This window comes from Sus scrofa, chromosome 9 (genome assembly GCF_000003025.6).
Source record: "Sus scrofa isolate TJ Tabasco breed Duroc chromosome 9, Sscrofa11.1, whole genome shotgun sequence".
NCBI classification, from domain to species: domain Eukaryota; kingdom Metazoa; phylum Chordata; class Mammalia; order Artiodactyla; family Suidae; genus Sus; species Sus scrofa.
The window spans coordinates 122,241,102-122,267,768 of NC_010451.4; the positions used below are offsets into that span (position 1 = coordinate 122,241,102).

The window sequence follows — 26,667 nt, forward strand, 5'->3', positions numbered from 1 at the left end:
CAGAATGATAAAACATAAAAGAAGAGAGCAACATGGAGAAACTATATGAAGAAAATCTGATCCATTTGGGAATAGTTTTTACACAGAATAAACACAGTGGGAAGAGACTGTCCCTGTTTCCAGTAATCTAGTTGAGTGTAAATCTTGGTTTATATTATAGAACATCAATAAATCTTTATAAGAGCATAAAAACTTAGAATCAGTGGCATCCGGGTGACAGTGAAACAAACAAACTGGCAAAAAAAATTTGGAATCAGTGATTGTATATTTTAGAGCTCTGTAATTGATTAATCAAAATTAATTTAGACCAGTTTCAGCCAAATAGAGTAGTATGACCATATTAATATTTTACAGAATACTAGCAAAAGAAGCAAATATATTTGGTGTTGTAGGCTGCTGACTTGTGTTTTTTTCCCTAGGGTCCTGTGCTGCTTTGGTTTCTCAGAAATGTGGCATTTTTTTTTTTTTTTTCAGTGTGCACTGTAGTTTTGTAAGGTAATAAAATAATGAGACATCTAAATTTCGGGATTTTAGAGTTTGAAGGGAATTTAGAGATTATTTGCCTTCTTGTTTGTTTGTTTGTTTGTTTTCAAGTAAGGAAACTGAGGTCCAGAAAGGTTAAATTACTTGTCCAGGATCATATCTAGACAGCTAGTCTCTTGAGCAGAAGGTGTGTAAGCTTTGGTAGTGAGGTCACCCTAACTGTGTGACCCTGAAGAAATCACTTCCTCTTTCTGGGCTTTAAGCTCTTCATCTGTAAAGTGAGAGAACTGGACTTGATGGTTTCTAAGCTCACAGAGCTCTATTTTCTAAGGACCATATAGCTCTAAATTTCTGTGCATTTTTTGTGGTTTGTGTTTGATATATGAAGAGGAGAGAACTTAAAGCATTATTGTTAATAGCACTTTTTTAAATTGTCACCTTTCAAAATTTTTTGATGATATTTTAATGTGTGAATGGAAAGCTGACCCAGTGAAACTTTTATTTAACTTAAATAAAAAATGATGGTCATAGATTAATTTTTTGTTGCAAGATTTTGGAAAAGAGAGATTCTTCATAAACTGTGTATCTTATTTTTAATTGCAAGGAAACAGTGCTGTAACGTTATTGTGATTTTCATTTATAGAACTCTCCCATGAGAACACTTGTGTTGCAGGCTTCAATTTCCCAAAGGTATTATGTTGATTAGTTAGGGTTAACTTGCCTTGCTGGAACTTGTTTTGAAATTTCCAGTTTGGCCACCCGATGGGGCACAAACCACACTTTTTCTTTCACTCACTTCTGCAAATGAAAATCCAGTATAGCATATTTAAAATAACACTTGTAAATGATTATGTCAGTAAGATGCTTTGCATTTCAGAATGTTTCTTAACTGAGTGAATGAGTGTTGTATAAGACAGAAAACTATTACTCTTCTTTATTATTTTTGTATAATAAAGTGTGTATCCTGTGTATTTTTGTATAATAAAGTGAGTATCCTGGAAAGATTATACTTGCCCTCCCATCCCTGAAGGTTGGTTTTGGATCAGTTTTTGGGTGAAGGCCCAGATCATAAGAACCTAAGAGTCTTATTTGACCTGGGGTGACCATGGAAAATCAGTCCTGGCTTCAAATCCAGTCCTAATCTGGAAAACATCTGAGAGACTGAGTTGTGCTGGCTAGAGATTTCAAGTATATTTGCATCATAGCCCCCAAAGGAGAGTACTCAAAACTCCCATGGAGTAAGAGAAGATAGTTGTTTTTTGTTTTTTTTTTTTAATGATTTTCATTTTTTCCATTATAGTTGGTTTACAGTGTTCTGTCAGTTTCTACTATACAGCAAAGTGACCCAGTCATACACATACGTATATATTCTTTATTATTTTTTAAAAGTGATTTTCATTTTTTTCCATTATTGTTGGTTTACAGTGTTCTGTCAGTTTTCTACTATACAGCAAAGTGACCCAGTCACACACACATATATATACATACATTCTTTTTCTCACATTATCCTCCATCACAGGTGACTGAAAATAGTTCCCTGTGCTATACAGCAGGATCTTATTAGAAAATAGTTTTAGAAATGTTAATTGTGTTTGTTTTTGTGCATAAAACAGAAAGAAAATTTTGCTAATATTGAATAAATGGGTTAATACAGTGACCTTGTTTAGGAGGTAGTCGGAGGGCAAACAGCGGTTAATCCAGTTTATGGGTACATAGTTAAATGAGTATATATGGCTGTTACCTAATTTTGACTAAATGAACCCTTATAAAATGGATGTGACTTAAAAAGACTCCTGTAAAGAAGCCTCAGCAGCAGTACCAATAATCAGGCACACGTGAATATCAAGAAAATGGCAGAGCTGGCAATTCTACTTCTAGTACTAGCTTTTTGTCAGCCAAATTATAGAGAAAACAGTGATACTTAAATAGATCTGACAGGAAGTTTGCCAGAATGTTTCAAAATAATTAAGATAATTCTTTGAAGTACTGTTTTGCATCCATTGTCATTTACAGTGAACTCCACCTTAAATAAATATGATATATTAGAGTATTTTGTCTTTAAAAGGTCTGTTTTCCAGCCATTATAATCAGGTTTCAAAATCAACTGAACCCTAAAGTTTGAACTAGGCCTTTGAAATACTATTATCATGAAATGTTAAACTAAAATTTTAAAAAGTAATGAATCTTTTCAGTTAGGTTGTTCTTTAAAAGTATTGTTACTGATGATAATTTCTTAAAGGAGGTTAAAAATATTTTAGTATTATTCACAAATGAAAGGTTAAAATTATTTATTTTATCATTGTCTCAGCTTTTAAAACTTCCATTAAAAAAAATCCTTGTTTTATAATGTAAACAGATGTAGAAGGAAATAATTTATAAATAAATGTACCTATATTGGAGGTGCATAGTAAGCTTTTTTTTTTTTTTTTTTTTTTTTTTTTTTAGTAATGATATGTTATAAAAAATATTTGGAAAATTTTGCTCAAGTTGTACTACTTAACCAGAGCTAGTTTGTGGGTTGCTTGGTATTTAATTGGCCTTTGGGACTGAGAAATTGTCAAAATTCTCTAGGTTTCTTGCCCAATTGTATTTACCTTTTCAGGTCTTCACTCTACCTAGTAAATGCTAAAAGAAGCCAAGTAGACAACACTCATGAACAAGTACTGTAAAAAAATTATTCATTCATTCAACAAATATTTATAGGGGCTCTACTCTGTGCCATGGGCTGATAGATATGTCATTAAATTCTAGTTCTTTTGCTATCTTAAAAATAGAAAAAACAAAAACCAGTATTTTCTTGTGTGTTTTTGGTTTTATATTTCATTTAATGTAGTGCTTTCAAAATTAAAAATGGTATAGAAAGGGGAGATTGCAGATTGAGGACTTGGAACAAGGTTTTAAATTTGAATCTCTTGTGTTAAGTCATATGAAAGAATTCTCCCTGGCTTTTCAAACTTTTTTTGTTATTCATCTTTAAAGTCAATTTGTTTATAGGAGGAGATTTAGTTACTTGTTTCTTCCCATCACCAGGCAGGTGTGGTATCTATGGGGCCTGATCAAAAAATCCTTAAAAAGTTGTTTGTTTATAATAGGTAAGAGGAAAGTACAATTAGCTTGCTGCAAGCAAAACTTAAGATTTTCATATTCTCTGTAACAAGAGGGACAGTTATGTTAAGAAAACATAGTCATTTCTTAATAAAGATGACTGCAGTATTTAAAAAGACCAGACCGTTAACAAGGAGATACAAGTCCTTAGACCCAGTTTTGTCATTGACTATTCATAAATAACTAGTGACCAAGTGCTTTTTTTGAAGATTGAAGGCTGAAATGTAGTCATGGTAAAGTGAGAAGTGTTTTAGATTATTGCATGAATTACTTATTCAGGCTAAATTGGTAAAGTTGTAATTCATGGATTAATCCATGTGCTTTGTGGGCTTTTTCTGTACCTTAGAGCAGTAGTTCTTCAACTCTTTGGTCTTGGGACCATTTGAAACTCTTACAAATTGAGGATTCCAATATCTACTGATAATGTGCTATACTAGAAATTCTGAGAAATGTCTGAAACACAAAAGTATACAAGCTCACCTTCAACTAGCCATCAGATACATGACATCACATTTCATGTAGCCTTTGGAAAACTCCACTGTGAAAGGATGAGAGTATAAAAAGCACATGAAGTTGTAGTATTATTATGAAAATAGTTTTGACTTTCTGGGTTCCCTGAGTTTCTGAGAGTTGCTACTTTAAAGCACAGAAGTCCTTTCAGAAAGTTTAGAGATGGCCTGATAATCTCTCTAGTCTTAGGAAGCACATAAGAGGATAAAGGAGATCCCATGAGTGAGGATTCTCTGGTATCTCTGTCCTGTGAAGGATGGTAGAGAAAGGAAAGTTGTCTTCCCTGGTATCCCCATTCTGTTTTCTCTTCTTTGAATTGAATTAGTGAAAATGTGATCATTTTATCAGTAAGGAGAAAGGATTTAACATTTATTGACCAGTTAGGAACCAAGTATCAGCAATTGTTACCTTATTTAATCTTCACAACTGTTTTGCGAGATAGATGATTTATTATCACTATTTTACTGATGAGGAACCCAGGCTTAGAAAAACTAATCAATTTGTTCATGGTCACACACCAGGAAGTAGTAGAGCCAGAATTTGAAATCAAATTTTGTCATACTTTGGAGCTCTTGCTTTTATATGGGAATTGTAAATAACTGCAAGGTGGTAGCAGTGGCAATAACAACAGCCATTATTTTTTTAGTTTTACTTTTGCCAGTCACTGTGGCATTCCGTTAAAAACATTTTCTCTTTTTAGCAAGCTGTTTAGGTTGGTTGTTATTTTAACTTTGTTTGTAGATTGGGGAACCTGAACCTTAGAGCCATTAAGTAACTGATTATGTTGATACTGTGATTGTGGGAGCAGAGATGAGATTGTGAGTGTACCTGCTCTTAATTTCTACATCATACTGCTTTATGAAAAATAAATCCACCCATTTATACATACATACATTTAGGCATAATGTGACCTGTTTGCCAGAACCTGCTGAAGTAATGGCTAGTCCGTTTTCAGTCCCAGGTCTCAGTCTACGTGGTTTGGAGGTAGCAGGGTGTGGTATGGAGGTCAGAGTTCACCTGTCAGTTTATATTTTCCTCAAGATTTCTGAAGCGACTGTTATGAGATACCTAGCGTATACAGAGGACCTTATAAAGATGAGCCATAAGAAAAAAATAATGAGATGTAGTGATAACAGTAAAAAGAGGAAGATAAAGAAGAGTAGACAGGAGTTCCCCTTGTGGTGCAGCGGAAACGAATCCAACTAGTATCCATGAGGATGTGGGTTCAATCCCCGGCCTCTCTCAGTAGGTTGCTTGGATCCCGGGTTGCTGCGGCTGTGGCATAGGCTGACAGCTGTAGCTCCAATTCGACCCCTAGCCTGGGAACTTCCATAAGCTACATCACAGCCACTGCAACCCTAGATCTGAGCTGCATCTCCAACCTGCACCACAGCTCATGGCAGCACCAGGGAAAAAAAGAAGAGTGGACACAGTTGTTGCTATAACACAGTCGTGGCTTTGGGCTTTTAGATCATAGATCATGAGATGTTAGACCTGTCAGGAATTTCACAGATTATTTAGCCCAATTTCCTGTTTCACTTAAATGGGGAAGGTCCAGAGAGGTTGTGATTTAAGGTCACAAGGCTTGGTTAGTGGCTGAGGTATCACAATCACCCTGATTCACTTTGTTGTTTAACTATTTTTCATCAGAGGCTTATATGTTAATAATGCATACAGAGAGCAAACTCTGAAGCCAGACTGCCTAGGTTTCTATTTCAGCTCCACAGTTTGCTAGCTAAGTGACTCCAGGCAAGTCACTCAACCTCTCTGTGCTTCAGTTTTCTCACCTGTAAAATGGGGTCAATAATAGAAGTTATAGGACTTTTGTGGGGATTATATGAGTTAAAATATGAAAAGTGCTTAGAATAATGCCTAGCACATAGTAAGAGCTATATATTTGCTATTAAAATTATTTGTCCTGCGGAGCTCAGTGGTATTACTTAATGCTAGGTTAACAGTATCTTTGTGAGGGAAACTGAGCCTCAAATTTTTACCTCTGGTCTTGTTCAATTCAAGTTTTCTTGGAAAATGGCTGTGTTGATTTTTTCTCTTATTATGTGATATTTATGTTAATAAGTTGTCCTTTTTATATACCGTTAAGAAGTTCAGGTGGGAACAGTTATATGGTTTTGAAATAAATGAGCTCTTCTTTGTTACTTGTAACCCATATACATTTCAGGTATAGACTGTGCCTGTGTATTCTTTTCTTTCTTTTTTTTTTTATTTTTTAAATTTCTTTTTTTCTTTTTTTTTAAGGCCACATCTACGGCACATGGAAGTTCCCAGGCTAGGCATCGAATCAGAGCTGCAGCTGCTAGACTACATCACAGCCACTGCAACCCTAGATCTGAGCTGCATCTCCGACCTGCACCACAGCTCATGGCAGCACCAGATCCTTAACCCACCGATCAGGGCCAGGGATCGAACCTGCATCCTCATGGATACTAGTCACATTCGTTACCGCTGAGCCACAAGGGTACTCCCTCTTTCTTTTTTTAAATTGGGTTGAAATTCACATGTGCCTTCCTAATATGTCTAAATAGCTTAAGTGAATCCTTGGAGTTTTTAGTGGATATCTAATTTTAGTTCTTTTCAATTTTCTGGTGGAAATTTAATTTTTAATACTAAAATTGGTTTTAGAGTCGAAAAAGACCTTCTCAACTCTTCTGTTTCACAGATGAATAAATTGAGGGCACAAAGGCCAAGGTATGTGGTCAGTCTCACAACTAGCTAATAGCAGAGCCTGGAATAAAAATATTACCTCCTGCTTATTGCTTTACCTCACTGAGTCTTATCACTGCCATATAAACATTTCTTTGCTTTTAATTTTTAGAATGAATTTTCTTTTTAAGAGCCCATATGAATTTAAATGTTCTTGTTAATGATTACCTTAGCATTAGTACATTTATCTGAATATAATCTATTAGTTCACATCAACAGCTTAAAATAGTTCTTGTGTGTGTCAATTAAGACTAAGTAAATTAAGAGACTCAAACCTTAAAAATACTGTTTACTCAACTACAGAAAATTAGCCATTGCTCCTTCTAAGTGGAAATCTATATTAGGTGGGGAGACAGGATTGAGGAATTATGGTGAGGCTTGAGGAGTTAGGTAGAGATGAAAGCACAACTCGGGAAAATTAAAAAATCATTTGGGCATTGCTCTGTAACATACCTGTTTTTGAATGTTAACAGAGGCTACATGTCACCTGTCCATGTAGAGCACCCCACCCTACAACATTTCTTTAACCCTCTGCCAAGCCAAAGTGAGGGCATATCTAACTAGAGAAGATTAGAATATATATTAAGCCAATTCATTAAGTATTCTGGAGCATCCCCTTCCTTTTAAAAAAATTAATAAAATGATGGTAATAACAACAGCTAATGTTTAGTGTTTCCAGTATGCCAAGCATTTTATGTTTAATCCTTAGCCTCTAAGGCAGGTTTTGTTATCCTTGTTTTAAGCAGTCACTGAGTCTTAGATTGAGTGGATTGCTCAAGGTCACATGGCTAATGAATGATAAAAACCAGAATTCAAACACAGATTTGTCTTATTTCAGAGCCTGGATTCTTTTTTTTGTCTTTTGTCTTTTTTGTTGTTGTTTTGTTGTTGTTGTTGTTGCTATTTCTTGGGCCGCTCCCTGGCATATGGAGGTTCCCAGGCTAGGGGTCGAATCAGAGCTGTAGCCACCGGCCTACGCCAGAGCCACAGCAACGCGGGATCCGAGCCACATCTGCAACCTACACCACAGCTCACGGCAACGCCGGATCGTTAACCCACTGAGCAAGGGCAGGGACCGAACCCGCAACCTCATGGTTCCTAGTCGGATTCGTTAACCACTGCGCCACAACGGGAGCTCCAGAGCCTGGATTCTTAACATGGTGTTATATGGTCAGGATCATGCAAGGGGCTGGTGATGTAAAAATAAGTAAGCCCCTGTCCTAGAGGAGCTGGTAACTTGGGTGGTCCCCTAATCATAGTATATTGTGATTACGTTACAGAGGAATGCCGATTGATTTTGCCCTGGAGACCAAGGTATTTATCTTTTTTTTTTTTTGTCTTTTTGCCATTTCTTGGGCCGCTCCCGCAGCATATGGAGGTTCCCAGGCTAGGGGTGGAATCGGAGCTGTAGCTGCCAGCCTACACCAGAGCCACAGCAACGTGGGATCCGAGCCGCGTCTGCAACCTACACCACAGCTCACGGCAACGCTGGACCGTTAACCCACTGAGCAAGGGCAGGGATCGAATCCGCAACCTCATGGTTCCTAGTTGGATTCGTTAATCACTGTGCCACGATGGGAACTCCCCAAGGTATTTATCTTGAAAGCTTTTCACAGAGCTGGTATTTAAACTGGGTACTAGAGATTGAGTAGGATTTGTGAAGAGGAGATAGGGCACTGGCAGCATTCTGGGCAGATAAGGTAGTATTGAACAAAGGCATAGATGGGTGGAAGCATCCAAGCATATTAATGAAATGTGGTTTAGTAGGTGTCTTGGAGAGCCGATAATGTGAGTTGGGGAAGTGGACTAGGAGGTATCAAGGACTGTAGGGCCTTGGATACTATGCTGAGGAGTTTAAATGTTTCCTGGTTGTGAACCATTAAGGTTTTTTTTTTTTTTTTTTGTCTTTTTGTCTTTTTGCCTTTTTTAGGCTGCTCCTCCGGCATAGGGAGGTTCCCGGGCTAGGGGTCTAATCGGAGTTGTAGCCACCGGCCTACACCAGAGCCACAGCAACACGGGATCCGAGCCGCGTCTGCAAGCTACCCCACAGTTCACGGCAATGCCTGATCAATCCTTAACCCACCGAGCAAGGCCAGGGATGGAACCCACAACTTCATGGTTCCTAGTTGGATTCGTTAACCACTGTGTCATGAGGGGATCTCCCATTAAGGATTTTTAAAAAAAGAGATTGGGAAAAGGAATCGGGGCAAAGTGAGAGTGTAATTTAGATCTTGGAGGAAACATGGGAAAGACTAAGACCAAAGACAGGAAAACCAAATAGTATAACTAAAAATAATAAAAGCTTAAATTAATACCTATTTAGTAAACATTTTAACATCTTTTTTTTGTTTTTTTTTTTTTTTGGTCACCTGCTGGCATATGGAGTTCCTGGGCCAGGGTCAGATCTGAGCTGCAGTTGTGACTGATGCTGCAGCTTCGGCATTGCTGGATCCTTTAACCCACTGTTCCTGGCCAGGGATCAAACCTGTGTCCTGGTGCTGCAGAGACGCTGTCATCTCATTGTGCCGCAACAGGAATTCCCCACCTTTTAACATCTTAAATCAGGATACATCTCATAATTAATTGTCATAGGTTGGCAGACATTTTTTTCATTCTTAGAAGTGCATAAAATAATGCCTTTTATTACTATTAGCACCTTAGATTTGATGAAATATGATAATAATAATATATAGTATTTACTGAATGCCTGCTGTGTATTAGGCGGTATCGTAGATATCTGTCAGCATCCAGCATCTGGCAGTGTCTGGCATATTTAGAAACTTAAAAAATGACAACAGCAGCAACAGAAAGTGACCGAAAGGCCATGAGATCTGCCTGAGATGTCATTAAGGGATAAGAAAGAGAAGTTGACAAGAACGTGGTTGAAGACAGTGAATAGAGAAAATAAGAAAAGTTCATGTTTATCCCCTACAGAGTGTGGCTCATGCTCTGGAAATGAGTTACTTTGGTATCAATTTAGAGAAATTGGTCTTATTCTTTTAGTTTTTTTTTTAATTCAGTGAGTGCAGAGTTAGGCCTTTTACTTAGTTTTATGTAACACACACATGTGTGATCAATGATGATGAAATTGAGGTGATATTCTTTCCCCTATTTTTTCAAAATATTTGTATAACATCAGGTAACAAAACTGTTGATAAGTAGGTGAGTCACCACCTCTAATCACAGAGTTCAAACATCTTTGATTAAACCATTCTTTTTTTTTTTTTTGGCCACCCCATGGCATATGGAGTTCCTGGGCCAGGGATCAGATCCAAACCATAGTTGTGACCTAAGTCACAGCTGTGGCAACAGTGGATCCTTAACACACTGTGCTGGGCCAGGGACTGGAACCTGCGTCCCAGCACTCCCAAGAAGCCACCGATCCCATTGTACCACAGAGTAGAATAAGCTTATTTGAAATATGAGTATTTCAGATTATGTCGCCATTAGAAATTTCTTAAAGAGGATTGCAAAATTTTTTCCTAGGATTTGTTTGCTTAATATCATGGACTTTCACAAATTCATTTCTTGAAAAATCCAGAAATTAGAAATTGCATTGATTTAGAGACCATGGATGCTGGTATTATAATAACCCTGTGAGCTTGGGCAAGTCATTTAGACTTTCTATGCTATGATTCTGCTATCTTTAAACTGGGATAATAGGAATTATCCTTTGAATTATTCTGGAAGGATCATGTGAAATGAAATGAATCAATAATTGGAAAGGATCATGTGAAATGAATCAATAATCGGAAAATAGGACAGTAAGTATAATAGCTACCATGCATAGTATTATATAACTATTAGCCATTATTACATATCTGTCCCTAGTGGTTTGAAACCAGCAGTTGAGCAGTATCTTACTTGATTCATTTACTCTTGACCCAACTGGGGGAAGGAGTCAGTGAAACTAACTAGGAGAAAAACAACTTAGACTGTTTATTCAATTATTGAACAAATGGAAATTGAAAGAATTTTACCTTTTTATTTTTTTATTTTTTATTCTTTTTGTCTTTTTAGGGCTGCACCCGTGGCATACAGAAGTTGCCAGGCGAAGGGTCTAATAGGAGCTGTAGCCGTTGGGCCTAAGCCACAGCCACAGCAACACGGGATCCAAGCCTTGTCTGCAACCTACACCACAGCTCACAGCAATGCCAGATCCTTTAACCTACTGAGCGAGTCCAGAGATGAAACCTGTGTCATCATGGATACTAAAGAAGAAGATGTTTTAGGGAAAAACATACAGCAGAATTTTGAAATTCCCCCTTGCTCTTTATTGGTAACATTTTCTTTTTCTTTTTTTTTTTCGCCACACCCATGACATGTGGAAGTTTCTGGGCCAGGGATTGAATCTGAGCTGTAGCTTTGACCTGGGTCACAATGCAGGATCCTTAACCCAGTGTGCTGGGCTGGGGGTCGAACCCTTGCCACCACAGAGACACTGCCAGATCCTTAACCCACTGCACCACTGTAGGAACTCCCTCTTCCGTTTTGGAGATAGTATTATTTATTTATTTATTTACTTATTTATTCTCTTTTAGGGTCATACCCATGGCATATAGAAGTTCCCAGGCTAGAGGTTAAATCGGAGCTTCAGCTGCTGGCCTATGTCACAGCCACCAACAATGCCAGATCTGAACCATGTTTGTGACTTACCTTGCAGCTGGTGGCAACCCTGGATCCTTTAACCCACTGAAAGAGGCAAGGGATCAAACCAGCATCATCATGGATACTAGTCAGGTTCATTTCTGCTGAGCCAAAATGGGAACTCCAGGCCGGTAGGCTTTTAAACAGTTACTTTGTTTCTGTGAACCTCATTTTTCTTGCATGAAAAAGGGGGTTAATACTCACAAGACCCTCAATGTCTTCGAAATTTCTTGGAAACCAAATGATGTAGCTGGACTTTTAGAATCTATTGCTTGGAAAACTGCATTTTTGACTACATGAATTACTGCATTTTGTAGATTCTAAGATAGATGAACATTCCCTGTTCCACATTCCAATACCTTTGAATTCATTTTACAGATGTTATTATAGTTAATTGGTATGTTTCTGTTTCTTAATGGTACATATAATAATGGTGCAATGATACTTAATGGTGCATCTTAACAGTTGAAGGTGTCTTAGACTCGATGAAGTATGATGGTATTTTTTTAAGTACAAACATATTCATGTATTTTGACAAGTAGTAATATATTTTTGGGAAACATTATTTAGCCTACAGAGAAAACCTAGTTTTTGAGGTTTTACAGTATTGAAATTGAATCTGTGAAGTGGTCTGAGACTCATGGATTAGAAACCAGTTTTATAGGTGTATTGGGAAAAGTATTGTGGAACTTTTGGGTTCTTTTGTTTTCTTTCAGTTAAACTGGAAAACTTACTAAGAGCTGAGAGAATTTTGTTACCATACTATTATATTAGGACAAAATGTGTTTTACCAACCTATAACCTTATATATTAAAGAGGGCTGGGAGACATAAACACTAAGAACTTTTCTTATGAATAGTAAATGAGTTCCAGTAATGGCACAGTGGTTAACGAATCCGACTAGGAACCATGAGGTTGCGGGTTCGATCCCTGCCCTTGCTCAGTGGGTTAACGATCCAGTGTTGCTGTGAGCTGTGGTGTAGGTCGTAGACGTGGCTCAGATCCCACGTTGCTGTGGCTCTGGCGTAGGCTGGTGGCTACAGCTCCAATTAGACCCCTAGCCTGGGAACCTCCATGTGCTGTGGGAGCGGCCCAAGAAAAGGCAAAATGACAAAAAAAAAAAAAAAAAAGTAAATGAAAGAGGTTTGAATTTTGTGAAGAAATAAAAGATAATGTAAATTGGGAAAAATAAGAGCTTCTCATTTCGACATTTCATAAAACTGGAAATGCTGTAAAATAATTCAATACAATAACATAGCTAACACTTAAAAATTAAATTTGTGTTGATACTGGAGATTTAGGTTTTGTATTAAAATTCTATGTAGTTTACAAACATATTTTGAACTTGTACTGTGCTAGATGCTGTGGCCGGTAAGAATTGAAGTGAGACTGCTCCCTGCCCTTAGAGAATTTATAACTGTTACAATAAATGTAAGAATGAGCCATGTGGATTTAATTAGTTATAAGAGCTTTATTTTATCATCAGAATAAGGTCTTTTTTTATTTTTCTATTTTTTTTAATTACTCAAATGAATTTATCACATCTAGTTGTATAATGATGATAACAATCTGATTTCACAGGATTTCCATCCCACAGCCCAAGCACATCCCCCCACCCCCCACAGAATAAGATCTTTAGACAAGGAAGACACTGATTTATTGTCAGACCTGTTCCAGCTCAGAAGCACAGCTATATGGCTTCTCAGGGCATTCATTTTAAGTTAAATTACAATGTTGGTGGCTGTGACATACAGAAATGCAGTTTTGCTTACTATTGTTAAATAAATCACCTACTTGAAATTGTCAGTCTTCCTTTCCATAATTTTTGTATCTTTATAGAGTAAAATTTTTAGGTACTTTGATCAAGACAAGCCAAAGATGTTGGTTTTGAGCTGATGACATTACATTCTATATAATGTCTATAGAAGTGTTTTTCAGATCTAGTCTTATGTATTAATTATCTACTGCTATGTAGCAAATTAACTTAAATTTAGAGCTTAAAATAATAAGAAACATTTGTTATCTTACGCTGTTTCTGTGTCAGAAGAGTTTGTAAGCAGACCAAGTGGGGGTAGTTGTAGCTCAGGATCTTTTTGAGGTTGCAGTCAAGATGCTCAGTCAGGGCCACAGTCATCTTAAGGCTTGTCTGCGGCTGAATTCCATTCTACCAGGGCTCCTCATATGGTTCACAAATTTGTGCTGGCTTTTTTTCAGGAGGTCTCAATTTGTTACCAATTGGACCTCTCCATAGCCTGCCTAAGTTTTTTTGTGACTGGCTTTCCCCAAAGTGGGTAATTCAAGAGAGAGCAAAACAAAAACCAGAGTGCCTTTTCTGACCTAGCCTTGGAAGTAGTACTCTGTCATTTATGCAATATTCTATTGGTTATACAGGTCATTCTTATTTAGTGAGGAAGGGGATTGCACAAGAACATTACTGCCAGGAGACAAGAGTTATTGGGGGCTGTTTCCGAGGCTAGTTTCCACACCTGATAGAAAAATCTAATGGTTTAGAAAAGTTTGGAAGTAAAAGGGAGAGTATCAGAAAACTGAGAGGCCAAAATTAGAGGTAAATCTTAGAAAATAAGATTTCACTCCAAATAGTGGGCTGTGTGTTTTTTTCTCAAAGAAGCAGATTATAGAATGAGTAGTACTTGGGCAAGATACTTTAATAACCTTTCTGAATTTCTGATCTTCAGTGGTAAAATGAAAATCATATTTACATTAAAGAATTGTAGGCCTCTGTTAAGGTAGTATGTTTAAAATACTCAGACCAGTATCTGGTAGCAGGCATTCAGTCAAGCTATTATTACTTTTATTATTATTATTATTATTTTTTTTTGTCTTTGCTATTTCTTGGGCCGCTCCCGCGGCATATGGAGGTTCCCAAGCTAGGGGTCCAATCGGAGCTGTAGCCACTGGCCTACGCCAGAGCCACAGCAACACGGGATCCGAGCCGCGTCTGCAACCTACACCACAGCTCACGGCAACGCCGGATCGTTAACCCACTGAGCAAGGGCAGGGATCGAACCCGCAACCTCATGGTTCCTAGTCGGATTCGTTAACCACTGCGCCACGACGGGAACTCCCTACTTTTTATTATTGAACAGTATTCGTGGCTGTCATATTCTCAGCTCTCATATGTACTCAAGCCAATCTAATCTAGCTTATGTCCCATCACTCTACAGAAACCATTTTTTGATGGTCATCAGTGAGCTCCTGATCCTCAGATCTAATTTAATCTCTTGTTATTTTCTTCCTTCTTGATCTCTCAGCAGCTTTTAATTTTTTCTTTAACTTAAGGATATATTTTATTAGTCTTACGTATGGATGGTGTAAGTTACAGGCTGTAAAGTAGAAGGTCAAAGTCTAGGCATTCTAATGTTAGCTATTTTTCATTCTTTGTAAATCAATTGCAGCATTCCAGTTACATAGATAAGTAGGTAGATAGGCATTGGTATTCACCTTCTAGCCCAAGAAACAGAACAATTATTAGTATATTGAACCTTTCCTTGATTGCTGTTTCATTTAACTCAAATGTTCTGTTTCCTTTAAAATTTTTTCCAGTTTGAGATATAATTGACATATAACGTGTAAATTTAAGATCCTGTACAGTGTGTTGATAGGATACATTTATAGATTGTAAATGATTACCGCTATTATAGCATTAGCTAACACCTCCATCTTGTCACATAAACAACCATTTTTTGTGTGTGTGTGTTGAAAACATGTAAGATCTACCACTTTTATGATTTTTGAGTATGCATGATACATTGTTATTAGCTGTAATCATCCTGCTGTACATAAGATGCTCAAACTTTTAAATTTTGTAACTGGAAGTTTGTACCCTTTGCCCAATATCTTCCCATTTCTCTCCCCCATCCTCACCCCACCCCCGCAGCCCTAGGCAACCATCATTCTATTCTTTGTTTCTTTGAGTTTGGCTTTTTTAGATTCTACTAAAAAAAGGATCACTATTCTAGTATAGTGATATCCTATACTATTTGTCTTTCTCTGACTTATTTCGCTTAGGGTAATGACCTGAAGGTTTATGCAAGTTGTTGCAAATGGCTGGATTTCCTTCTTTCCCTTGGAATATATTCCTCTCTCTCTCTCCCCCCCCCCCTCTGTGTGTGTGTGTGTGTGTGTGTGTGTGTGTGTGTGTGTGTGTGTGTGTACACGCATGCGCACATGCGTGTATTTCACATCTTTATCCATTCATCTGTTGACAGACACCTAGGTTGTTTCCATGTCTTGGCCATTGTGAATAATACTGCAGCAAACATGGAGGTGCAGAAATCTCTAAGCACCTTTTGATAATTTTTAATATATCTTCTTTCTTGAAATGTTCCTTTAATTATTGTGGCCCTCTATACATCTGAATTTTTTTCCTTATTATCTCCTCTGCTGCTTTGTATTCTAAAAGAGTCTGTCTTGGCCCACTATCACTTTATGAAAAATTTTATTTTCTTAGAGCATAGGCAGTTTCAAATCACCTTTATATAGATAATTTGCAACTCTTAACCAACTAGCTATGACCCATCTTCCAAATTGTAGATCTCTATTTTCATTGATTTGCTGACCATCTCAGTTGTCCAGTGGATACCTAAAGTTATTTGTTAACCCAAACTCCTATCTTTTGTTTGCCCAAAGTTTTTTCTTTGGTGTTTTTATAACCTAGGCTTAGAATCTTGGAGATCTTTAATTCCCTTAGTTCACATTTAGTTGCTGGTCTGACCTTTCTGTTTTGCCTTTTGGTATCTCCCCTTTTTTTCATATATCACCGTTTTTTGTTTGTTTGTTTGTTTTTAATTGCTTCTGTGTTTGGCCGTCAGTTTGTTTTGATCATTTTGAAAAGTATTCAACATATTATGTTAAAACATACCTATTTGTATGTCTGTCTTCTTGTTTGATGTACCATTGTTTTCATTAGAGCCTGGCATAGTGCACAGAGTAGATATCCAGTAATGAATAAAACTTTGTCACATCTCTTATGATGATATTAAATAATCTAGAAATATTTATGATAATGCCTCTTATAAAAGATCAGCAAGGTGGCTAATACCCTGACTTTACAGTCAAATGGGGAATGAGTAAAACAGATAAATAATTAAAACATGAGGTGGAAATATCAAGTGCTGTAAATGGTTTCAAATAGAATACTATAGAATTTTAGAGGAGTGAGTAATGACTTCCAGCTGGAGGAATCAGGACAAAGCATAAAAAAATTTAAATTTGATTTGGACCTTGAAGGATGGTTAAGATTGGGAAATTAGATTTAAAAGACGGGGGGTATGGCTAGGGGATTCTAGGTAGAGGTAATAGCTGTAAACAAAAGGCAGAGATGGAGGAACTATTGAGGTCTCCAAAATGAGTAATAGGTAATTCGTTTTGGCTTGAGGGCTGGGTTATAAGAATGAAATTCATTTTTTTCCAATTTGGAAGAAAAGCCTAGAAAAATAGATTGGATCATTCTGGGTGCTTTAAAGGCCAGCAGAAGAGTATAGGCTTTATTTTGTGGCCATTGAGAAATCCTTCTAAGTTTTAAAGCAGGAAAATCAGACTGGTGCTTTGGAAAGACTGATTATGGCAGCCATTTGTGAGCTGCCTTAAAGAGATGAAAACCTAAATCAGTTAAGAGTCCACTGAAATAGTTCAGTTGGAAGGATAGGAGAGAATGAATGTAAAGAGGTTATGGTAGTGGCATTGACTGAATCAGATCACTAAACTTAGGAGTGGAAAGAGGAGAATGTAAGAATGTTAACTCCTTCAGGACAGGGACTTTTGTTTTCCTTGTGATATATCCCAGGTACCTAGAAGAGATCTGGCACGTGGCAGTTACTCAGATATTTGTTAAATGAGAGAAACAGTAACTGAGATTGTGAATCTTTGTGATGTGGATACTGTCAGTGACATTAACAGAAATAAAGACTTAAGAGTAGGCTTTGGGAAGAAAATAAATTGAATTTTGAACATTTGTGTTAGCGGACAAGTGGCTGAGGATATAGATTTGGGAAATAGTAGAAGCCATGTCAAGGGGTGTCAGAGTATGTTGGTGAGGAAATTTATAAAAGTGGAATATAATAGGACATGTAAGTTCTTCTTATAAATCATATATATTTTATACAGTTAATGAATTCAGTGATAATTAATGTTGTAACTTTCTTTATATTGAATTACTTTTTGCTAATGGGGTACATTTGAATTCCATGAAAATTTTGAGTTGCACAAAATCCTTCTCATATAACATAGGCTTTTAATTGTTTGAAGTAGGTTCAAGAATACATTAAATTTTAGTATACTAGATTATAAAAATTTGTATAAGAGTTTCTGTTGACTTTACAGATTATTTCTAACATCAAAAACAGAGCTAGGTTTATTTATTTCTATTTGGGATAGAAATGAAGATTAATTAGATGGTCATTCTTTGTAAGGACACATGAGAGGCTCAGTGCCCTCTTTGGAGGTTTTTAATTTGCTTTTTAAAACTGTTCTTAGCACTTTACTTATTTTTTTATTTATTTTTGGCCACACCTGTGGCATATGAAAGTTTCCAGGGATCGAACCAGGAATCTAGTCTGAGCTGCACCTGCAACCTATGCCACAGATGTGGCAGTGCCAGATCCTTAACCCACTGCACTGGGTGGGGGGTCAAATCCAGGTTGCCGCAGAGACAATGCTGGATCATTACCCCCATGTACCACAGCAGGAACTCCTTCTTAGCACTTTAGTATTAGGAAAACATGACTGATTTTTAGATGATGAGACAAAGAAACCAGGTCAGACGTAACTGACTTGCATGTTATTCACAGACTATTCGGTATTTCTGGTGAAAAAATTTAAAAGGGAAATACACAAAGAAGTAGAAACTGAAAAAAGATAAGTGGAGAATATTTCTATGGTTTGTAGACCTGGCATAGTGTACATATTTTAAAGTATGTATCAAAATTCTAGTCAAGGGGATTCCTATCATGGCTCATCAGAAATGAACCCAAATAGTATCCATGAGGACACTGGTTTGATACTTGTCCCCGCTCAGTGGGTCAAGGATCCTGTGTTACCTTGAGCTGTGGTGTAGATTAAAGACACAGTTTGGACCCATATCACTGTGGCTGTGGCGCAGGCCAGCAGCTGTAGCTCCAATTCGACCCCTAGCCTGGGAACTTCCACATACCGCAGGTGTGGCCCTAAAAAGCAAAAAAAAATTCTAGTGAAAAGTGCCATTTGGAAAAGTTTTTAATATAAAAAACAGGCTCATGTAAATTTTATCAAATTAAACACCATAAATAGGGATTATGACTTCATTAAATTTTCATTATATTCCTTGCCCTTCTTCTTCACATGCTTGTGTTTATTAATTTTTATTTTCATTTTTTTTTTCTTTTTAGGATTGCACCCGCAGCATATGGAGGCTCCCAGGCTAGGGGTCTAATCAGAGATACAGCTGCCAGCCTACGCCACAGCAATGCAGGATCTGAACTGCATCTGCGACCTACACCACAGCTCACAGCAATGCCAGATCCCTGACACAGTGATCGAGGCCAGGGATCGAATCTGAAACCTCATGGTTCCTAGTCACATTTGTTTCCGTTGCACCATGATAGGCACTCCTATTTTCATTTTTAGTTTTTATTCACCTGTGTTTTTTGTTCATAATCCAGTAATTAGATTGCAGTGTACTGACTAAATGAATGTTGAAGCAGATGAGAACAACATAGATATTTTGTTGATAGAGATATATTTATAGTATGTTATGTATGTAGCTAATGGCAAGTTAATAAGAAGTAGGAATTCTTCTAGCTTCTGATACTTGTTCTGTAAAATGGTCTGTGAAACCCGTCTGTTTGGAAAAGAGATTAGAGATGATCTGTGGGTTATGAAAATTAACAACATAAATAATTTTATTAGTATTTAATATCATTATTATTATTATTTGGTCTTTGTAAGGCTGCACCTGCAGCATATGGAGGTTCCCAGGCTAGGGGTCGAATCAGAACCGTAGTAGCTGGCCCACTCCACAGCCATAGCAACACAGGATCCAAGCCACATTTGCGTCCTATGCCACATCTGCGACCTACACCACAGCTCATGACAATGCCGGATTCTTTTTTTTTTTTTTGCCTTTTCTAGGGCCACTCCCGCGGCATATGGAGGTTCCCAGGCTAGGGGTCGAATCGGAGCTGTAGCCAGCGGCCTACACCACAGCCACAGCAACGTGGGATCCGAGCTGCCTCTGCATCCTACACCACAGCTCGTGGCAATGCCGGACACTTAACCCACTGAGCAAGGCCAGGGACCGAACCCTCAACCTCATGGTTCCTAGTCGGATTCGCTAACCACTGCGCCACAACAGGAACTCCGCAGTGCTGGATTCTTAACTCACTGAGTGAGTTAGACATATATTCTAAGTCATCTAGATGACCATCTTATAAACTAGTAATGCTAGGAGATTGCATCCTTATGATACTGGTCGGGTTCATTATTGTTGAGCTACAGTGGGAACTCCCTGTACTGACAGTATTGTTGAACATACATGTTAAGTTTGAACTTTACCCTATTTTGTACAATAAATATGTTGTAGAAAGTTTAAGTTATAAAATTAGTAGTCCTTGTTATTTAAAGCGTACACAAATTGGGATTGCCTATATTTTCTTAGGTGTCTGTAGATTTCTTATAAAAATTAAAAACTGTGTGTGCTCATGTTAGTGGTCTTCTGTAAATATAGTAGACATATATTCTAAGTCATCTAGATGACCATCTTATAAACTAGTAATGCTAGGCGATTGCAGTGCCTCTGTTTATATTTGCTTGGTCATGTTGGCTCCAGGTAGTATTCTACTATTTTGTGAAGAGTTAATTAAGAATTGAAGCATATCTAACGCAATAAATGATATATTCATGTCTAGTGGATGGCCAAATGATGCTACAGTCCATTGCATGACATAAGTTTTGTGATAGTTCACATTCTGTTAGCTAAAGTTTTTTGAGCATCTTCTATGTTTTAGGCACTGTTCAACATACTCTTCATGTATAATCATCAATCAGTTAATATAAAAATTTGTGTTTTAAGCTTTTAATTCTTCAAATAGACCTGTGAGTTATGTGTAATTACTATTCCTATTTTACCGATGAGGGTGCTGAAGTATGGAGAAGTGGTAGAGTTGATTTTCATACATATAGTCTGACTCCATAGCTCTTAGCTGCTGTACTATGCTGCCTCACAGTAGATCCCATCTGAGGGCAGTTAAATGGGCATTCTAGACTCAGAACAGGTAAACTGGCAGTCAGCAACGTATTCATGTTACCAGTTGAAATTTTGTTTCAGCAAACATCTTTTTTCCTGTCTCATTAATGTTGGTTGAATAATACTGGTTTTGTGGTTGTGTTTGGATTTAATCTGTAAGATTTTACTATTATATGCATTATTATAAGCACTGAGAGTTTTGTCCTAGTTTATATATTTCAATAACATTATAACAAAATAATTTTTTTTTATGGCTACACCAGCAGCATATGGAAGTTCCTGGGCTAGGGATCAAATCAGAGCTGCAACTGCAGCCTACACCACAGCCACAGCAACACTGGATCCAAGCTGCATCTGTGACCTACTCAGCAGCTTGTGGCAATGCTAGATCCTTAACCCACTGAGCAAGACCAGGGATCCAACCTGTATCCTCACTGAGATAAGGTTGGGTCCTTAACCTGCTGAGCCACAGCAGGAATTCCTGTAACAAAAATAATTTAATACTCAAAGATTATGATAGAGATGCTGATGTAAAGGATTGCTTTGAAGCCTTTGGAGATCAAAAAAATCTTTTGTGGGAGTTTCCGTTGTGGCCCAGTGGTTAATGAATCCAACTAGGAACTGTGAGGTTGTGGATTCCATCTGTGGCCTTGCTCAGTAGGTTGAGGATTCGGCGTTGCTGTGGCGTAGGCTGGCAGCTGCAGCTCCAACTCGACTCCTAGCCTGGGAACCTCTATGTGCCGTGGGTGCGGCCATAGAAAAAGTCAAAAAGACAAAAAATAAAATCTTTTGTAATGCACATTAATACATATTGATTTATTTATTATATAGATTCATCATTTTATGTGAAGTATTGGATTTCCTTGATGTAAAACAGCATGAATTGAGGAAACTTTGTTGTTTTGTGTATTTGGAACTTCTGCTCCCAACCCACGTGACACATATTATAGACAAACAATCCATAGGCACTAATATAGACAATATTTTTTTGCCTTTTTCCCTCTCTGGGACTATTTTCTTGTCACAGGCAGGGAATGGTATCCTATTTATGGAGTTCTCTAAAGTATATTATTATCAAAAACATAGAGGGTCTCTTATTCAGAGCAAAACAAATAGTAAGAAGGAAAAAAATTTGTCCCTGATTTTACCAAGAGTTGTCTTGATTTAAATGAAGTATGATTGAGTTTTATAATCAAAATGAAGACTATCATAATTTTCCTCTTTATAAAATTTAAATCATCTTTTAAAAACTTAATTTGGTAAGCTTTCCTGTAGCAAATTTAATTCATTTTCATTACGTGTCAGGAGATTCTGCTTAGTGTGCTTTTTCAGTGTGCTAAGAAACCCTTTTGAATTCAAGAACTATTTATAGAGCTCCTTCTGCATAAAAGACACTGCTAGTTATTGATGGTTTACTTGATTACTGATAACATCATTTGATTTTGGTACACATGCCTATCATACTCTAGAAGTAGAAAAACATCATTCAGATATTTGAGTTGCTGATATTCTTGTTGCCATGATGGATCTATTTCCTTAAGTATTTTCTGGCTGAATTTTTTGTTACTTTCTTAAATTTTTCTGCTTCCAGAGATTTACTCAGCTCTAAGCAAATAATTAGATTGCTTAAAAAAATTCTATAGAAGAAATGTAATTTAACTACCACTCTGCACTTATATAAATTTAATATAAAATTCCGATCTATGAAGTGAAATAAAGACTTTCTAATATTTGATAAGCACTTAAGAACTAAATTCTTTTTTAGACTGGAAGTTAGTTGTTCGTGAGACATCTGAAATTGTAAAGAAAGTAGTGTATATACATTTTTCTTGAAAGAAGTTCTGTGTCTTTGTCATAGTCACTTAGGGCTTTTGTATTATTGTCAGACTTGGTTAGGGTTAGTCATGGAACTGATAGGTTGGCCACTACTTTAAAGTAAATGGTAAATTCACTTGGGAAGAATCTAACTTACTAGACTTGAATACAGAGCGGGTTTTACCCTGAAAATTTGTTTCTTCTTTTTTGGTTTTATATTGCTTAAATGACTCTAGGCCAGTGGTTCTGGGGAGGGGTGATCTTTGTCCCTCCAGGGCATTTAGCAAAAAAAAAAAAAAGGCAGTCTCTGGACATTTTTAATTGTCACAACTTTGGGTGGGGGGAGGGTTGCTACTGGGTGCTAGGGATAGTACTAAAAATCCTATTTTGCACAGAACAGCCCCCCACAGCAAAGAGTTACAAGGCCTTAAATGTCAGTTGTACCAAGGTTGAGGAATGCTGGAAGCCAATTTGGGAATCACTAGTGGTTGGTTAGATGGTATTAAAAGCAATAGAATTGAATAAGGTCACCTAAACTTATGACCTGCTCTTCTGCTCTGGAGCTTATCCACAAGGTCACCTAAACTTATGACCTTCTCTTCTGCTCTGGAGCTTATCCGCTTAATCGATTCTACCATTTTGATAGGTATGGAGAAATACTTTTTATTCCTGTCCTAAACCAGTTATTGAGGGACCAAACTTCAACCATCTAAATTATCTAGATACAATTATTAATTAATTGGTTTGGGAAAAAAAGAATAAAAGCTATACTGTCTTTATAGTCCTGAACAGAGGACTTACCAGCCCTTCACTGGAAAGTATTTGTATCCATGGTAAAAAGAATTCTGGAGAGTGTCTATACAACAGTGTAAGTGTACTTAACACTATGAATTGTTCACTTGAAAATGGTCAAGATGGTGAATTTTATGTTTATGTATATGATAACCACAATTTGAAAAAAATTTGTATCCTGTGTTTTTTCTTTTCTTATGCAGTGTTTCATTGTATTCCTCTGGAACCATTTCCAATCTCTATCACTATATTTTTTCATTCAAGAGAGTTTATGATCTCTCAGGTGACTTTTTTCGTGCTTTTTCAAATGCCTTTTAATGTTTAAAGTGTGCACACGCAAACCCTCCTCTTTTTTTTTTTTTTTTTTTTTTGTCTTTTTGTCTTTTTGCCATTTCTTGGGCCGCTCCCGCGGCATATGGAGGTCCCCAGGCTAGGGGTCTAATCGGAGCTATAGCTGCCAGCCTACACCAGAGCCACAGCAATGCAGGATCCAAGCCGCGTCTTCGACCTACACCACAGCTCACGGCAACGCCGGATCGTTAACCCACTGAGCAAGTGCAGGGATCGAACCCGCAACCTCATGGTTCCTAGTCGGATTCGTTAATCACTGCGCCATGACGGGAACTCCTAAACCCTCCTCTTAAAGATGGACAATATTGGATTGATATGAAAGTATAATATTTGGGTTTTAGCTTATTAAAGTTAATTAAAGTACTTCACTAAATTCTCAATTTAGGGAACCATATATAGTCATTGTCTAGAAACTGAAAAAGAAGTAATTGCTTAGCTCAAAATGCTTTTATTGTAAAGATTACTCATGATTCCATGTACTTCTTTTCTTTCTTTCTAATAGGCTTTTAAGGATATGCTATACTCAGCTCAGGACCAGGCACCTTCTGTGGAAGGTAAGATGCATTAATCCCTGTGTTTAGCCACATAAACCTCTTTTTAAGAAAAGATATTTTAAACTGAGCAGTATAAAACTAATATAACCTGCCCTATTATATAGATCTTTTTTGGTTTTTATAATTATATCATGATTACTCTATGTTTCAGTAATTTTTTTGTGTAGCTCACATTTACCTTATGGTGGATCTCTTATTCTGTCCTTTAGTCACCTTAGCAGTATGAATCACAAATATTGGTTTAAAGTTCTTAATCTGCATCATGTTCCCTCTTCCCAACAATGTATTTTTATTTCTCTCTCTGTTTATCTATTCATCCATCCCCCATCCATCCTTCATTCAGTGGATCCTCAGTCTGTAATTAGTCTGGGCAACACAGCTTTTTCTTTCTATTTATGTCATGTCGTTAGACTGGGATTAGTAAAACAATGGAACATATTTACTCTCTGTGTGTGGGTATAAGCGTGTATATATATGCATGTGCACAGTTCGGCATTCATAAAATGACTGACCTAAGGACAGTAGTTATCTTTCCAATTATCTTTATTGATCCTTCCTTTACTGTTATCTCAGCTTCTGTTCACCAGCTCATTCTTTATGGGTTTAACCTTTGGTAGATTTGGAGAGTTGTAAGTTAAAGTTATAGTTCTTCTGTCAGTAAATAATTAGGAGCTAATTCAGCAGCTGTTTCTTGAGTGAGTGTTACTTCAGAGGCTGGAAATATCAAGCAAAATTAAAAATGTTTGCATCACATATTTTTAGGAGAGATGAATATGAAGTTGTTTATTGAAAAGAGAGATCTGTAGTTAAAAATCTCATTGTCTTTAATGACATAGAAGTATATATCTCATCTCTGACTATTCTGCAATCAAATGCCCTAACATTGAGCTATATCTTCTCACTGACCATTCCGAATTCAAAATGTGCTTCCTTCAAAATCTTTATTAGCGTATTGGCGCTTAGGTATTAGCTTTATAATATGTTACTGAATTTTGGATTATAGTATATTTATTTCCCTAATATTTAAGTGAAGACTCTTAAGATTTATTAAAATGTTTAATTCTTTATTGGGTTATTATTTCTTGTTTATTTGTTCTAAAGAGTATCTCCTTAAAATATTTTAAGAATGTAAGAAAAATGAAATTACATTGAAGTTAAACTGATTTCCTCACCGTGTGTAACTTGCTTTAGTATTGATTCTTCTAATATTATTCTTAAGGTTAGGCTACTTATCCCTAATTCTTTCAAAGTTTTACCATCTGGTTTGTAACAAAGGTATTCTGAAATGTACTGACGATTATCATAATCTTTATTCATACCTCTCTGCTGGGTCATGTTGCTAGTAATTCTTATACACGTTAGTTATTATTATAGAAAAAGTAAATTCTCTCAAAGTATGCTAAAATGACAAATATTTATAGTTAATAACTTTTAATTTCTTTGCTCAAAGACATGAACTGCTTTGGACCTTGTTATAAAGGTCTGATCATGCAGATGTGTATGCTGCTCTCATAAGGGAAATATTCTGCACTTGCTCTTTCTTCCACTCTCAGATTAACAAACTAAAGCTGTGTATTGGGAAGTAATATTGAGGTTTAAAAAAGTTATTAAAGGGACTATAATTTTGTCTCATTAGTATATATTTAGTATCTTTTATATGATATTAAATTTAAACATTTCTTTATTCTTGTTATTTAATCTATATTTCTAGGTTTTTATTTAGCAGTTATTTATAAAATAACACCACACCAGCAGATTTATCACAAAGTCCAAGACAGGACTTTCAACTTTTAACATTTTTAGAGGAAAAAATATTTGATGGGCCTCAGTTATTTTTTAGAATATTGTCTTTCTCTCTTTCCTTTAGTTCCCTTTTTGCTACACCTTAAGTTTTAGTGGACCTGACTTTTGGTGCCAGTAAGCAAGTTTTGGGGGTTTTTTAATCTTATTAAAACTGAAGTGTACCATAAATTGGTGATTTTCTTTTTTTCTTTTTTTTTTTTTTTTTTGGTCTTTTTTTTGCTATTTCTTGGGCCGCTCCCGCAGCATATGGAGGTTCCCAGACTAGGGGTCGAATCGGAGCTGTAGCTGCCGGCCTACGCCAGAGCCACAGCAACGCGGGATCCGAGCCGCATCTGCAACCTACACCACAGCTCATGGCAACGCCGGATCGTTACCCACTGAGCAAGTGCAGGGACCGAACCCGCAACCTCATGGTTCCTAGTCGGATTCGTTAACCACTGCGCCACGACGGGAACTCCAAATTGGTGATTTTCAAATCTGCTGCTCAGTTAACTCAGTTTGCTTGTGTTTTGTTTGTATGTTTGTTTTACAAATACTAATATTTGGCACACCAATCAAAATAGGATTTGAGGGGTGGAGCCCAGGCTTTGATAGTTTTACAGTCTCTCTCGGTGATTCTAATATGTAGCCAAAGTTGAGAACCCT

General features: G+C 36.9%; 1 protein-coding gene across 1 annotated transcript in view; it reads left to right on the top strand.

The window, feature by feature from the left end:
- The window catches only part of XPR1 (xenotropic and polytropic retrovirus receptor 1), a 223,716-nt gene that overhangs the window by 3,148 nt on the left and 193,901 nt on the right, over positions 1–26,667 (top strand). The window contains exon 2 of the mRNA XM_003130352.6: positions 24,168–24,219. Coding sequence (XP_003130400.5) covers positions 24,168–24,219 — 52 coding nt within the window. The remainder of the gene's footprint in view (positions 1–24,167; positions 24,220–26,667) is intronic.